The sequence below is a fragment of the Alosa sapidissima genome, chromosome 10 (assembly GCF_018492685.1).
Source record: "Alosa sapidissima isolate fAloSap1 chromosome 10, fAloSap1.pri, whole genome shotgun sequence".
Taxonomy (NCBI): Eukaryota; Metazoa; Chordata; class Actinopteri; order Clupeiformes; family Clupeidae; genus Alosa; species Alosa sapidissima.
In genome coordinates this window covers 26,173,383-26,189,475 of record NC_055966.1, presented here as the reverse complement: position 1 = coordinate 26,189,475, position 16,093 = coordinate 26,173,383, and the positions used below count along the sequence as shown (strand labels likewise).

The following is a 16,093-nucleotide window of genomic DNA, read 5'->3' as shown; positions in this document are numbered from 1 at the left end:
AGAAAAAACCCATTCAAATAAATGGCATAACTAAGATGAGCACATCTGTGCTGATTAGTAGGCTAATCTATTTGTCATTTCTGCTATATCAGTACTTCAGAAGTAATCCTAAACTAACATCATCATACTTTTAACGGTCAACAGATACACAGTGTAAATACAAAAAGTCAACACCAGAAGCAAATGTCCTTCTTTCATACATGTCAGATGAACCACTCCCTGTGAGGTGGATTTCTTGAGAGGAAGTAGCCTACCTGGAACTTGGAGTGACTGTCACGAATGTGATGTCTTAACCGTCATCATTTTACTGCCTGCAGGTGAACTGGGGGGACCGGAGCATTGCCCAATCACAGAGAAGGTGCAGGTAGGACAAAGGGGAGGGGCCAGTTCCGAGTGACATGTGGGATTTCAATCTAACATGCAGGTGACAAAATCGCCAGTCAGCTAAGACATCAGGCAGAGACGGACAGAGATAGAGAAAAGTCCACCAGGTCAGTCAGTGTGAACGAGAGAGAAGTAAACCAGTCCACCTGTTGAAAGACACACAGAGAGACAGACAGGAAAAAAGAGGGCATGTCTACCTGAACAGATGAAGTGAGAGATTGTGGTAGAGAGAAAAGGTGGCTTTTCAACTTGATGATAGATAAAGCAAGAAAAAAGAAGAGAAACAGCCAGTGCATCAGGCAAAAGAGACAGGTAGAGGAGGAGACAGAGAGAGAGAGAGGGAGAGAGAGAGAGAGAGAAGGGGACATAGGGAAAGAGAGATAATGCTAAAAGAGGGAAGGCAGAGTGATACTGAAGAGTGAGAAAGGGCTATACTGTACATATCATATAGATATCCTATATATATATATATATATATATATATCCAGAGAGAGAGACTGAGTGAAAGGAAACACACCTGAGAGAGGAGGAGTACTACAGACCCTTGCAGCCCAGCTGAATCTGAAAGCCATGCAGATGCTCCTGACTCTGGTGCTGCTCCTGAGTTGGATGACACACACCATGGCATCTCCCCCAACAGCCAGCGCCCCTGGAGACATCCTCATCGGTGCGCTCTTCCCAATCCACGCCAGAGCCAAAGTTCCAACCACGTATCAGCCAGACTTGAGCCAGCCCCAACCTGCGGTCTGCGTAGAGTGAGTACCTGGACACTGCCACCGACCAGGGCTTATATTATGTATTCATTTGTTTATTTGATAGGGACAATACTCATTAATTGACACACAAAGTTGTAAATAAGCCGGAGTTACAGTAGCTGTGAGTGCTAGTTTTCATCCGTTGGCTTAGTTCTTAAAAAGTTATCCTCCTATCAATAGATTTATTAGACTTTAGACTTAGCTAAATGAATAAATGCAAATGTCAAATGTTGACATGTCCTTGTTTTGTAAAACAGAGAGAGGATTATTTTAAGAAAGCAACATTTTGAAGCACACAATTATTATTTCATTTAAAAATAATTGTCTAACTTACAACTGGATAAGACTGTTATTTATTACTTGTTTGTGTGCATGCATTTATCATTAATGAGAGGAAAGTACCACAGTTTAAATAAACTACTGAGCAGAAAAGACAGGTGTTAATGGTTTATAATCTATTAATGATGACGTAGGTGTTTGGACGACCATTGTATTACCGTGTGTTTCATGCTAAGAGCATGAAAAAAAAAAAATTTTGAAAAAATTTTGAAAAAAAAAAATTTTGCGAACTGCTCTGTTTAAAATAGTAGGCTTCAATAAAATAAAATTTGCATTTTATACTAGCAAAATGCATTCTGGTTAATTGGGCTCTTATTAAATGCAATAAAATTATTATGATAAAATAATTTTATGATATAATATTATGATATGTCCCTGTGAATCAGTTATATAATGATGGTATATAATGATACTATAATACATTATCATTACAGCTTTATTACTGTACATATGAATGAGTGTTTGCTTTCTCAGTTATATGTCAATAGTCAAACACGCAAAGGTCTATTGGACGGGTTCCTTATTTTCCCTTCCTCCATGGGTATTGTTTCTCTAACAGCTTGAATACGGCTCGTGTCTCTGAAGCCTTGGTCATGATCCAGGCGGTGGAGGAGGCCAATCGCTCCGAGGCACTCACAAAGCTGGGCATCACGCTGGGCTACCACATCCACGACTCCTGCTCCGACATCACCACGGCCCTGCGGGCGTCCAAGGACTTCACGGAAGGCATCAGCTCGACAAAAAGTGGCGCAAGCAACAGCAGTGGTGGCTGCCAGGCCTGTGGCAATGGCTCTGTGTGCACCCAGTCAGTGGTGGCTGTGGTGGGAGCGTCCTTCTCGGAACTTTCCATCGCTCTGGCACGGGTGCTCACCCTGGAGCTTATCCCACAGGTAGAGTTGGGGTGGAAGGGATGCAGGTGGGACAAGGGTTATCTCTCATACCCCTTTCCCTTCATGAAGTTTAGATGTTAGATAGATAGATAGATAGATAGATAGATAGATAGATAGATGTGCTGTTTGCACTTCTACACTTTTATTTTGCTCTCTTTTCTCATCTGTGTCTCAACTGATGTGAAAAGAACTGTGCTGTAGAGGTAAACTCATCTTTATTTCCTGCCTCACTTGCATCACAGATCAGTTACTCATCCACAGCCACCATCCTGAGTGACAAGCTTCGTTTTCCTGCCTTCTTGAGGACCGTGCCCAATGACATGTACCAGACTCGCGCCATGGCGAAGTTGCTAAGCGACAACCTCTGGAACTGGGTGGGCGTGATCACGATGGACGGCGACTACGGAAGCTCGGCACTAGATAGCTTCGCCTCAGAGGCGGCACAAAAGGGCATCTGCCTGGCCTTTAAGGAGATTCTGCCCGAATCAGTGAACGACCCCAATGTGAACAGCTCTATCCGCCAGGCAGTCCAAAGCATCCGCAGCAACTGGAAGGCGAAGGTGATTGTGTCCTTTGCCAAAGCGGAGTACATGCGGCAGGTGTTTGAGGAGCTGCAGGGTGGTCCCGCCGAGGACAGAGTGTGGATCGCCAGTGACAGTTGGTCCACCAACGGCATCGAGCTGGCGCACATTGATTTCGGCTCCATTGGGAAGGTCGTGGGGTTCACCTTCAAGAGCGGCAACATTGCACCCTTCCAGCAGTACCTCAGGGAGCTGAGGAGAGATGTGTATATGAGCGAGCACACAAACATGCCATTTATGAGGAAGTTCTACCAGACCGTGGATCCAGACAAGGCGACAGCCATCCTGTTGAACAACACAGCCTCAGATTCAGTCTTCAGCATCCAGATGGCCATCAGCGCAATAACCCAGGCCATAGTGGACCGGTGTGCTAAAAGAAATGACTGCAAGACTCCTGGAGCACTCAAGCCATGGCAGGTATGACACATGAAACACACAGCATAGACATACACACCATACAGACAACACTCACTGCATAACACACAACACACAGACAGCACTCACTGCATAACACACAATACACAAACAACACTCATTGCGTAACACACAACACACAGACAACACTCACTGCATAAGACGCAACCAGGGCTTTGAACCAGAATTTTTTTCCAATTGATTCGTTCCGAACAGAAACAACATTTTAACGTTTCCGGTTTTTGGTTCAACACTGAAATTGACGTTCCTGAAGTGGTTAGAACAAAAAAATAAAATTCCCGAACCGGTTAATAACGTTCCCATGTCTGCGGGACATACAAATAAGTAGGCTGAACATTAGGACTTTAAAATTATATTTCATTTAATTTTATTTGTCAATCTCCCTCCTTTGCTTTTTTGTAAGATAGCCTTACCTGTGAAGCACTTTGGGTCAAGTTTTGCCATGTTAACCTATGGAGACCGACGGCCTGTCACTAAATGCTCTACTGAATAAGCATCAAGTCAAACCTTTAAATGAAAAACACTCTTTAATAATAAACAAAAAAAAACGCTAATATGTAAACTTGTGACCATCAAAAATCGTTTATAGCCTGTAACTCCATGATACCGGGATGTAACAGGAAGGCATTTGGCTGAGCAACGGAGGTTAATATGCTCTATGTTTTGTCCAAATGATGACTGTCTATCATCGTTGCACTCGGAGAAAACCGGAATGTTTCATTCGTCCCCCGTTTCAATAGACCTCTCCAGAATAAGTCCCGCCTCCGTAACTTCCGTATCCATCCAACTTCCGATTGTCTATGGGAAGTAACATGGCGTTTCGAAATATCATACCGGTAAAACATCTGTAGGTAGGCACCGACAATCAAAAAATCCAGAGGAAACTAGATGGCAGAAGTGTGTAGGCCAATCTGCCCAGCAGCTTTTTCTACTTTGTCACCTACAGAGTTTGACAGGTACATCTTTCAAAACGCCATGCTATTTCCCATAGACATTTGACGACCGAAGGTTGGATGGATACGGAAGTTAGGAGGCGGGACTTATTCTGGAGAGGTCTATCGTCCCGGTTGTACCCTAAACGACGGGAAGTGATGTGAACCTCACCACGTCATATTACACAGAAGTTTCTGGTTTCTGTAGCAAAACATCAAAAGTTTCTGGTTTTCGTTTTCGTTCCGTGAACCGGTTCAAAGCCTTGCCTTGCTGTGTGATCACACACAGTAGGCCTACAATTAGCCTACTGCTTAAATAGAACAGTAGATTTATTGACTTTTCTTCAGTAAGCCTAACACAGTTGATCAAGCTAACTGACAAACAAAGGGTTAGAAAGGTTCAAATAAGATCTGAGTCTGAGAACAAGAGGTTTAATTTCACATTCACTTGATCTCTTGATCGTCTTGAATCTTTTTGTTGTCACTGTCTTCTCCATTTCAGCTGCTCGGTCCCCTAAAAAGAGCAACGTTTGAGATGGAAGGAAAGAAATACAGTTTTGATAAAAACGGAGATGTGAACCTGGGTTATGACATCACCATCTGGAGGACCAGCAGAGGGTCCTTAGGTACCTTCGACGTGGTAGCCGAGTATCACTCTGTCAACAACTCCATTACCCCAACCAGCCGCGAGATGCGAAGCCAGCTTCACCTCTTCAAGGTGATTGAATCAGTCAAAACAATAGACCTATAAAATAACATGGCGTTTTGAAAGATCGTACCTGTCAAACTCTGTAGGTGACAAAGTACTTAAACGGCACCGACAATCAAAAAATCCAGTGGAAACTAGATGGCAGAAGTGTGTAGGCCAATCTGCCCAGCAGCTTTTTCTACTTTGTCACCTACAGAGTTTGACAGGTACAATCTTTCAAAACGCCATGTTATTTCCCATAGACATTTGACGACCGAAGGTTGGATGGATACGGAAGTTAGTCAGCTAGGTTCATTCAGGATGGATACGGAAGTTAGTCAGCTAGGTTCATTCAGAAAAAATGACAGGCATGTCATTCAAAAACCCTTGTGAAGAGACAAACACACACCCACACACACACAGCACAATGGCCCTGAAGGTTTGCTCAACAACAGTAGAGTGCTTTCACGTCAGACACATGAACAGATAACCTGACTCTCGCCAGATGAATTTTGTTCCGCCTAGCTCCACTCTACTCTACTCATCCATCTGGGATCAATCCATTGGAGTGTTGCTTCAGAAGGCTGAGCCTAATCAAAAAATGCTTGCATAAGATTGGATAAGCCACTTGTCCGTCATGTATTGACATGCTACTTCAACCACTCACATCGAAGCCAACCCGTGACGCTGAGAACAGTCTCACAGTCGCTTCTACGCTACATCACATCTATGAAACTCCCGCCCTGCGTCCTGATTGGCTCTACCATAAAATGTGGTGCAGAAATCACTCTCAACGGAAGAGGTCCCAGATGGATGTGAGTGAAGCTAGGCGGAGCTAAGCGGAACGAAATCTGGCGAGAGTCAGGTTAATGAACAGATAAAGCTGTTAAAAACTCTTAGGCTTTCAATTGGAATTGACGGGTCATTTATATGTGATCAAAGGAAAGAGGACAAATTTGCATACAGCAGTGTGCAGATCATTTGTTTCCTTATTTCCCTTTTCAAGTTCAACAGTTTATTGCCATGTCAATACAGTTGATTGGAATTTGTCTTGGTGCTAATTAGGTTAAAAAAAAAGGCAATACACACACAGGATCATACAGTAGGGCCTACATAAAAGACAATCACATAGACAATCATTCAAACCAGTAAAACAAAACCTTGTGCTATTGCAACTTCTCATAAAGTGTCCTTGTGCCATCTATAAAGTGCATTTGAATAAGGTGCATTTAGTACATGTTTACTCTGCCAGGTGTCTGAGCATTAAAGAGCCTAACAGTGGCAGGGGAAGTACTGTTACAAAAGCGGGCTTTGCTTATAATGAGGTTGGTGTTGACCTCCCACTTCAGGGACATATGGTGGTGCCAAGAAATTTAAACTTTGTGTATTGTGTGCCAAGAAATTTAAAACTGGACACTCTCTCCACTGCCTGATCATCAATGATCAGTGGGGAGTGAACTAACCTTTTTTTCCTCATGGATGGGGGTAATGAGTAATGTTACTGTAATCTGATTACTTGCCTGTGTAACAAAGTAAAGAAATGCATTGTAGTTTAAATTTCAGTAAGTGCATTACAGTTGCTGGATTATTGAAACATTCTTTCCTGCATTACCTCGGCCAATACTTGATTTTTTTTTTGTGCTGTTGAATAATACAATATAGTGCAGTAAACCAGATAAGCGTAAAGTGCAACACTTTCTCTATAGGCAGCTGTATGTGGCCATACATCCTCATTGGAAACAACAAAAAAGACAGGTGTTTAGAAAATGACTCTATGGACACTCAGCCTAAAATGACTAGAAAGTTCTAAATGGCAGCTGACCCCTAAACTGAACTGGCCAGGTCAGTCAAGGTCACCAGGGCCAGCAGCCATGATCTCTCAGTGGCATCATATCCACCAAGTGTTTTGAAGTGGTGATAAGAAACTGTGCTGTGACTGACATGATATCTCCACTTCCCACTTCCCACTTCTCTCCTTCCACTTCCCACTTCCTCCCACTTCCTATTTCCTCCCACTTCCCACTTCCTTCCACTTCCCACCTCCTGCTTCTTCCTCTGTGTGAGAGGGAGTTAAGTCATTTAGAGACGAATGACCGCGTCGCAGGAAGTGCATCATAACAATGGGACGCCAGACCCTCTTGTAACAGCTGTACTCAGTGATACTGCAGACTCGTAAAAGTAGTTAGAAAATAAGAAGGTCTGAGGTCTCTAAATGACTTAACCCCTACTGTGTGTGTCCACCAGGATGTGGTGTCGAAGTGCTCCAACAGCTGTGAGCCAGGAGAAATGAAGAAGAGTGTAGAGGGCCAACACACCTGCTGCTACGAGTGCATCAACTGCACTGCAGACCATTACTCCAATGACACGGGTGAGTCTCTCTCACACCCACACACAGACACATACATACACCCCCCCCTCCACACACACACACACACACACCCACAGTGTCAGTCCAATTTCCATATCTCCAAACAGAGGAGAGCTAATATTTACACAGACAGAGCAAGGTGAGAGAGAAAAAGATCAGCCCTTTATGGACACATAAACACTGAAAGGAAAAGTTCAGTGATTTTCCACTTACATAAAAAGCTTGACTGAGACTTGATGAGGGTGTTTTACAAAATGACCTCAAGGGCCATCCACTTTGCATTCTAAGAGCATGTCTTTACAATCTGCCTCTGAACCATGCCAAACTCATCAAGAGAACATTGCATGATGGTAAACATAAAATGTATGTAAATATAAATAAAAACACATATTTTGTTACGCTCTCCTGATTGTCAGATGCGGACCAGTGCCTGAGTTGTAATGCTAGCATAGAGTGGGCCCCAGTCAGAAGCACGTCCTGCAGACTGAAGACCCTGGAGCTGCTGGACTGGAAAGACGGCTTCGCCATCGTGCTGCTGACCTTGGCCGCGCTGGGCGTCATCATGGCACTGGTCATAGGCGTGCTGTTCCTGTGGCAACGGAACACGCCTGTGGTGAGGGCGGCGGGGGGTCCGCTGTGCCAGATCATCCTCCTGTCCTTGACAGGGAGCTACGTCAGCGTGGTGTTCTTCGTGGGACATCCGAGCAGCATCAAGTGCAAGGTACTCTCGCAGCACACGCTAACAACAGGCCACAACTTCACTCCCGTACACTTTTTGTTAAAGGCCGTGAATTGTTTTCACTCACTGCTCTCTGGCCTCTGCCTGTAAGCCTCCGTTGGTCTAGTAGCTGTCCTTTTTTCTTCCATAAAGCGTCATTCTTTCGTCATTGCTGTATATGAGATGTTGCACTGGTAAGGGAATGTGCAGTACTGTACCAAGGACAAACCAGCCTCTGTAGTGAATAACTCTTATGGGCAGCCGTGGCCTACTGGTTAGCGGAAGGTTACCGGTTCGAACCCCGACCAGTAGGAACGGCTGAAGTGCCCTTGAGCAAGGCACCTAACCCCTCACTGCTCCCCGAGCGCCGCTGTTGTAGCAGGCATCTCACTGCGTCGGGATTAGTGTGTGCTTCACCTTACTGTGTGTTCACTGTGTGCTGAGTGTGTTTCACTAATTCACGGATTGGGATAAATGCAGAGACCAAATTTCCCTCACGGGATCAAAAGAGTATACATACTATACTTATACTTATAGCCTACAGTGGTTTGTACATTTTTTATTTATGTGGTCAGCATTTCTTACAGTTTGCTATTGTTTCTGTAAGTTATGTGGGTCTGGATCTGAAAGTGTCATATTTCATATTGAAAGCACATTTCCCTTTTGGCTGGTGTACAGCATTATGACTCCTGCTGTGTGTGATGTGAATAATATACCTGTACGTGGCACATTTTTTTTATTTATACTTATTTTAGGACTGCTGTTGACCATTGCTAGTGACTATGTTTTGGGCTCCTGATAGAGTTTACTATGCAACTGCCCTAACTAGCTGGCCTCTGTTACTTCAGTCCATAAAGCTTTTGGAGAACGATACTGCCCTGCCATAGAGCTCATTTCCTCATCCTGAGTTACCGGTTTGATTGTTTTATTTTGAGGATTTTGGCTAGGACCAAATTACCCAGCTATTATTGTCTCAGGTCACAGATAGTATTTCGCATATGGTATGCAAGCACTCCCAAAGCCTCTGAAGGCTTAAGTTATATTGCAAACAACTCATCTATATTATATTTTATCACGTCTGCTCGCGGACCACTTGGGATAGCTTGCAGACCACCAATGATCCCTGGACCACACTTTGAGAAACACTGGTCTACGAATATGACAGTGGTCCAGTCAAATCTTTTACTGTCTATGGTCAAATCCCAGCCGAGCTATAACTGTAGCTCGACTTACCTGTGCATGTAAACATACTGACTGACAAAAAATCAGAATGAGTAATTATAACAGACGAGTAGCCCTGTGGACACACAATGTTGTTGGAAAATTGAGATGTGTGAAACACTATTTGACTCAAATGGTAATCAGAAATAATTTGTTATAAAAAAAGACTAAAATGTGTTGACTAAAACTGACTAAGACTAAGATACCTTTAGTTTTCTTTTGACTAAAACTAGACTAAAATGACGAGACTTTTAGTCGACTAAAATTTGACTAACAAAAATGATATTTGAATGACTAAATATGACAAAGACTAAAAAGGACATTTTGTCACAAGACTAAGACTAAATTAAAAATAGGTGATAAAATTAACACTATAATGTTGTTTACACGTTCCAAATTATTATGCAAATTACAGTCGATGCAAATTACAGTCAGCAAATGACAGTATCATTTTCAAGTCATCAACCATTAGAGTATAATTAGAATTTTATTGAACAAACCTCCCAATGATAACAGTATTTTGCTTTTAAAAATAAAAAACTCAAAATGCACTGTTCCAAATTATTATGCACAACAGAGTTTCAAGAGATTTTATAGGTTGTAAAGAACTAAAATTGGTAATTTGTTGAATTTGCAGCATTAGGAGGTGATATAAATAAAATCAAAAGTTATTTCAATCAAAAACATCTTAACACGCCAAGTTACATGTTCACATAGGACCCCTTCATTGATATCACCTTCACAATTCTTGCATCCATTGAACTTGTGAGTTCTTGCAGAGTTTCTGCTTTAATGTCTTTGCAGAATAGCTTCCCAGAGCTAACCTGACCCTAGCCAGATGAATTACGCTCCGCCTAGCTCCACTCATCCATCTGGAACCGATCCATTGAAGTATTGCTTCAGAAGGCTGGGCCTAATCAAAAAATGCTTGCATATGATTGAATAAGCCACTTGTCCGTCATCTATTGACGTGCTACTTCAACCACTCACATCGAAGCCAACCCGTGACGCTAATAACAGTCTCACAGTCGCTTCTACGCTATGTCACATCTATGAAACTCCCGCCCTGCGTCCTGATTGGCTGAACCATAAAGTCGGTTGCAGAAATCACTCTCAATGGAAGAGGTCCCAGATGGATGTGAGTGAAGCTAGGCGGAGCTAAGCGGAACGAAATTCATCTGGCTAGGGTCAGGTTATCCCAGAGCTGCCAGAATGTCAGAATAGCCTCCCAGAGCTGCTGCTTAGATATGAACTGCCTCCCACCCTCATAGATCATTTGGTTGATGATGCTCCAAAGGTTCTCAATAGGGTTGAGGTCAGGGAAAGATGGGGGCCACACCATGAGTTTCTCTCCTTTTATGCCCATAGCAGCCAATGACCCAGAGGTATTCTTTGCAGCATGAGATGGTGCATTGTCATGGATAAAGATGATTTTGCTACGGAAGGCACGGTTCTTCTTTTCATACCACGGAAGAAAGTAGTCAGTCAGAAACTACATACTTTGCCGAGGTCATTTTCACACTGTCAGGGACCCTAAAGGGGCTTACCAGCTCTATGATTCCGGCCATAAACATGACTCCGCCACCTCCTTGCTGACGTCTCAGCCTTGTTGGGACATAGTGGCCATTCACCAGCCATCCATTACTCCATCCATCTGGACCATCTAGGGTTGCACGGCACTCCGTAAAACAAAACTGTTTGAAAATTAGTCTTCATGTATTCCTGAGCCCACTGCAACCGTTTCTGCTTGTGAGCATTGTTTAGGAGTGGCCGAATAGTAGGTTTATGCACACTTGCAAAATTCTTGAGGATCCTACACCTTGAAATTTGTGGGACTCCAGAGGCACCAGCGGCTTCAAATACCTGTTTGCTGCTTTGCAATGTCATTTTAGCAGCTGCTCTCTTTATCCTATGAATTTGTTTGTCAGAAAACTTCCTTATTATGCCTTTGTCTGCATGAACCCGCCTGTGCTCTGAATCAGTGACAGATTTCTTCACAGTACGATGATCACGCATACGTTTTCGGGAAATATCCAATGTTTTCATACCTTGTCCAAGGTAGTGCACAATTTCATGCTTTTCAGCAGCAGAGAGATTCTTTTTCTTTCCCATATTGCTTGAAACCTGTGGCATGCTTAATAATGTGGAACATCCTTTTTAAGCAGTTTTCCTTTGATTGGTAAACTAATTATCACAGGTGTCTGAGATTGGTTTCAATGATCCAAAGAGCCCTGAGACACAATACCATCCATGAGTTTAATTGAAAAACAAAAAAATAAATGTTTATGACACTTAAATCCAATTTGTATAATAACTTGGAACATGGTGTAATGAGATATCATATCATGTCATCAAGTTATAATATGTTTGCTATATCAAACGTTAGTATAACGTTGCCTCACGTCTCTGTCAGATCCGTCAGGTGCTGTTTGGTCTGAGCTTCACCCTGTGCGTGTCCTGCATCCTGGTCAAGTCCCTGAAGATTCTGCTGGCCTTCAACTTCAACCCATCGCTGCAGGAGATGCTGCGGCGCCTCTACAAGCCTTACGCCATCGTGGTGGCCTGCATGGCCGTCCAGGTGCTGGTCTGCACCGTCTGGCTGGTGCTCCGCAGTCCTTTCCCCGTGCGCAGGCCCTTTGACTCCACCTCGATGCTGGCTGAGTGCGACGAGGGCTCGTACGTGGCGTTTGCCGTCATGCTGGCTTATATTGCCGTGCTGGCGCTCGTGTGCTTCGGCTTCGCCTTCAAGGGACGGAAGCTTCCGGAGAGCTACAACGAGGCCAAGTTCATCACCTTCGGCATGCTCATCTACCTCATCTCCTGGGTGATCTTCATCCCCGTGTACGTGACCACCCAGGGGAAGTACCTGCCCGCTGTGGAGATGGTGGTCATCCTCCTCTCCAACTACGGCATCCTCTGTTGTCACTTCCTGCCCAAGTGCTACATCATCCTCTTCAAGAAGGAGCACAACACCAAGGACGCCTTTCTGCGGAACGTCTACGAGTACTCACAGAGGTCCAGCGGCTCGCTCGGTGGCTCCACATCCCTGGGCACAGAGGAGAAAACAAACAGTCAGGCTTTCACCATTAGCAGGATGTCTATTTACCTGCCCTCAGCATCTACAGATACTGTGAGTACAGAAGCCACGGTCTCACAGTCCACTCAGGGTCAAGTGCCGAAGCCACGTCTGAGGAGGACATTCAGCATATGATGGAATTATTAGAACTTTTACAAGCCTTATTCTTTTCCGTATCTCCTAATCAAATATCAGAAAGCACTTTGAGATATATATCAAGGCTTTTTTACTCTGATTTTGACTATTTTTGGGATGGAGATTGAACAGTGATGAACACATTGATCTAATACTGTCATGTCATTGCCCTCCAATGGTGGATTATCTACAGGTTTGGGGCAGTCGTGGCCTACTGGTTAGCACTTCGGACCGGAGGGTTACCGGTTCAAGCCCCGACCAGTAGGCACGGCTGAAGTGCCCTTGAGCATGGCACCTAACCCCTTACTGCTCCCCGAGCGCCGCTGTTGTTGCAGGCAGCTCACTGCGCCGGGATTAGTGTGTGCTTCACCTCACTGTGTGTTCACTGTGTGCTGAGTGTGTGTCACTAATTCACGGATTGGGATAAATGCAGAGACCAAATTTCTCTCACGGGATCAAAAGAGTATATATACTTATACTTATAGCCTACAGTGGTTTGTACATTTTTTATTTATGTGGTCAGCATTTCTTACAGTTAGCTATTGTTTCTGTAAGCTATGTTAAGATCTGAAAGTGTCATATTTCATATTGAAAGCACATTTCCCTTTTGGCTGGTGTACAGCATTATGACTCCTGCTGCATGTGATGTGAATAATATACCTGTACGTGGCACATTTTTTGTGTTGCCAAAATGGTGTGATGAAATTCCACTTGGCTGGAAGAACCGGTCACTTTCCTGATAGTAAATATAAGACGTCTGTCATGGCACTATGACTGGTCTCTTTGTGTCTCTTGGGGGAAAGCCCCAAAATACATTTTTCTCCTGTCTCTCACTCTACTTTTTCCCTCCCACACATTGATACTCCACTGTTCCTTAAAGCTTTAAGAGTAGACAGCCAGACATTACAGTAAAAAAAAGTTCAAGCTATTTTTGACTCACATTGCCAGTTATACAACACACAGTGACTAATGACAGGTGACCCTGGCTCTGGGTAAAATACCAGACAGACATTTTGGTTTCTTTCTCAGATGTCTGCTGATGAAAACATTAATTCAGGTGTGACCGCCTGGAGGGCGATGTCTCCTTGCGATGTCACCCCGAAAGACACCTAAGCACCTGAAGGCATGTGGAGAAATGCATGACAGGAGAAATGCATGCATATCATGGAATGCTAATAACCTGTTGACATGTCGAGGGTTGGGAGAGCAAAAGCATTGTTTTGTTTTGCTTTGTTTTTTGTTTTGCCTGCTGACAAGCATCATTGTTTTGGCTTGTGTTCTGACTGCTGACAAACACTACAAATATTAAAATTCCTCTTTGTAAATTCAGAAGACAATGGCCTGTATTTTTTTATAGGATAAAAGATCATTACTGCCACCATACAAGATAGATCATGTATAATTAAACTAGAACATCCTACTAACAGATGTTAGCATGACTTGAAAAATACAGGATTGTCTGGATTAATCCAAAGACAATGAACATGTCAGTAGATATTGCCAGAACTTAAGTTTTGCTTAACCTTTAGATAATGGTGAATAAATGTAAAAAAAAAAAACACAGGTCAACTAGTGGGGTCAAGTGTAAACAAAGACAAGGTCACAGAGTCAAGTGCAAGAGAGGAGTGTTTTAAAAAGAAATGCTGCACAAAATCACATAATTTTTCCCTCTGGAGGTCTTACTTATGTCAAAACGTTGCGCAAGGGTGAGTTACATATGAGTTTAATAACATACAGTAAAGTGGCATTCTCTGTATATAGATATTTTCTCCCCAGAAATACTTAGGCCTATCCATTCCTCTTCGATATGGACCAGCCTTGCCAAAGGTGTCCAACATGCAGTATGATTTATTTATTTTTCAATGGAAAAATCTGCTGCATCCAGAGCAGTGACAAATTAGAATCAACTAGTAAGACAAATACACTTATTCACATAAGGTAGCAGTTCTTTTCACCACATCCAAATGTTTAAATGTTATGTGAAACTGCAATGAGAGCATTCAAGTGGTGTGACAGCCTGTGATGTATGATGCCGTGAAGTGTTCCCATGTTGTTGGTGACACTCAGAATTCCCCACTCCAAACCTGAGAGTCTGGTTTTGGAACTTTCAAATAGCCTTGAGGTGTATATGGGTCTGGCTGTGTGTCTGTGTGTGTGTTCCAAAAACAGAGTGAAATTGTGGGTAACTAGGTGAATTAGTTCAGTTGTATGGTCAACTAGAAAAAGCAAAGGTGTGAGGAATTTCTCCAAACACAACGGGATCCAGTTACAGAGCAGGCGAGTTCGGCGTTGCATTTTCATTTCCTCAAACCTTCACATTAAGCCACACTCTCCCTCACCAATACAATAAACATAAAATGTTGAACACGCTTTCGATACTCCAAAAGCAAATATTGGAGATGGCACTTTGTGCACTCATATATTTAAAAACATTTAGACAGGACATCTATCAGTGCAAATATTTATTCAGTGATGATATTGACACTGGAAGGGCATCTGTAGATGAGCGTGATATCAAGGAGAGTGGGGGAACAGCAATCAGGCCAATACCAACCGAAACTGTTTTTGCCACCTGCGGGAGAGGTATTAGACCAGGGTCCATTTGACATGAAAACCTACGCGGCTGAAACCAAATCTGAGTGGAGTCTTTTCTTTGTCCTTTTGCCCTGAGGTACGTTTTCAGGAAGTCCTCCAAAAACAGAGAAGAGGTTAAAAATGTGAATAGAGATGTATGTTCTGAAAAAAAGATTGATTTACGTGTGGTTTCAATCGAATGGCAATGTGCTGGCAATGTGATGGCTACTTGTAGAACTGGAAAAACATCTGTATTTTCCATCTAAACCTGTAAAATAATGTCCATGTAAGTCGTAAAATGTCAGCTAGCAGACTGGACAATGGCAAATTAGTTGGAACGTTACACCCGACATAATTAGTAACCATTGACGTGGAGAGAAGAGCTGCATGACTATTAACTGCATGGCCATCTCTACATGTATGACTCATTTGTTTTTCGGTTTGCCTAAAGTATCTATAGTCATTCATGCATCTGCGTGGTGATGCACTGATAAAGCATAGGTGTGTCATTACTCTGGGGAATTTGGCTTGGCTAAGAGGAAGTGTAACACAGGGGAAGGTATCATTCTTCAATCATATTTTTTTAAGAATTGTTTGCATTTGGCCCACATCTTTGATCTCCCCTTCATCCTGTTCTCCTACAGGCCTAACACAAAACTTAACAGGTCAGACATACATACTCCCCTCTACTACCATTACTTTTGAGGACTCTTCTGGCTGGTACTTCGACTCCTGCACGCTCTACCTCTGGTTGACTTGTGGTGTTTTTAAAAGTGGTATTTGTTGTTACCCTAAGCCTTCCTTTTGCAGTGTAAATTGAATGCTTGGGGAAAAAAAAACATCATCTAAAAGAATAAATGGAGATGTTCAAAGTTCAATGGTCAAAGACGATATCAACTCCGCTCTATTCACCAAGTAGGTTTCCTCAAATAAAACTACAAAGTCGAACAGAAAGCTCAGAGTACAGAAGTTCATCATGGACCCACACAGAGCCAGG

The 16,093-nt window shown here is 43.1% G+C and overlaps 1 protein-coding gene across 2 annotated transcripts; it reads left to right on the top strand.

Annotated features, from left to right (window-relative positions):
- The first annotated feature begins 775 nt into the window (after positions 1–775).
- On the top strand, positions 776–12,769 carry gprc6a (G protein-coupled receptor, class C, group 6, member A). 2 transcript variants are annotated; one of them, XM_042107933.1, is made up of 8 exons: positions 776–851; positions 903–1,139; positions 2,038–2,368; positions 2,611–3,366; positions 4,819–5,034; positions 7,249–7,372; positions 7,789–8,093; positions 11,725–12,769. In XM_042107933.1, the coding sequence occupies exons 2-8, from the start codon at positions 955–957 to the stop codon at positions 12,520–12,522; spliced, it is 2,715 nt and encodes a 904-aa protein (XP_041963867.1). In that variant the 5' UTR covers positions 776–851; positions 903–954; the 3' UTR covers positions 12,523–12,769. The 2 variants fall into 2 exon arrangements, with proteins under 2 accessions (XP_041963867.1, XP_041963868.1); XM_042107934.1 differs by lacking the exons at positions 776–851; positions 903–1,139 and having other exon boundaries at positions 2,308–2,394.
- The last annotated feature ends 3,324 nt before the right edge of the window (positions 12,770–16,093 follow it).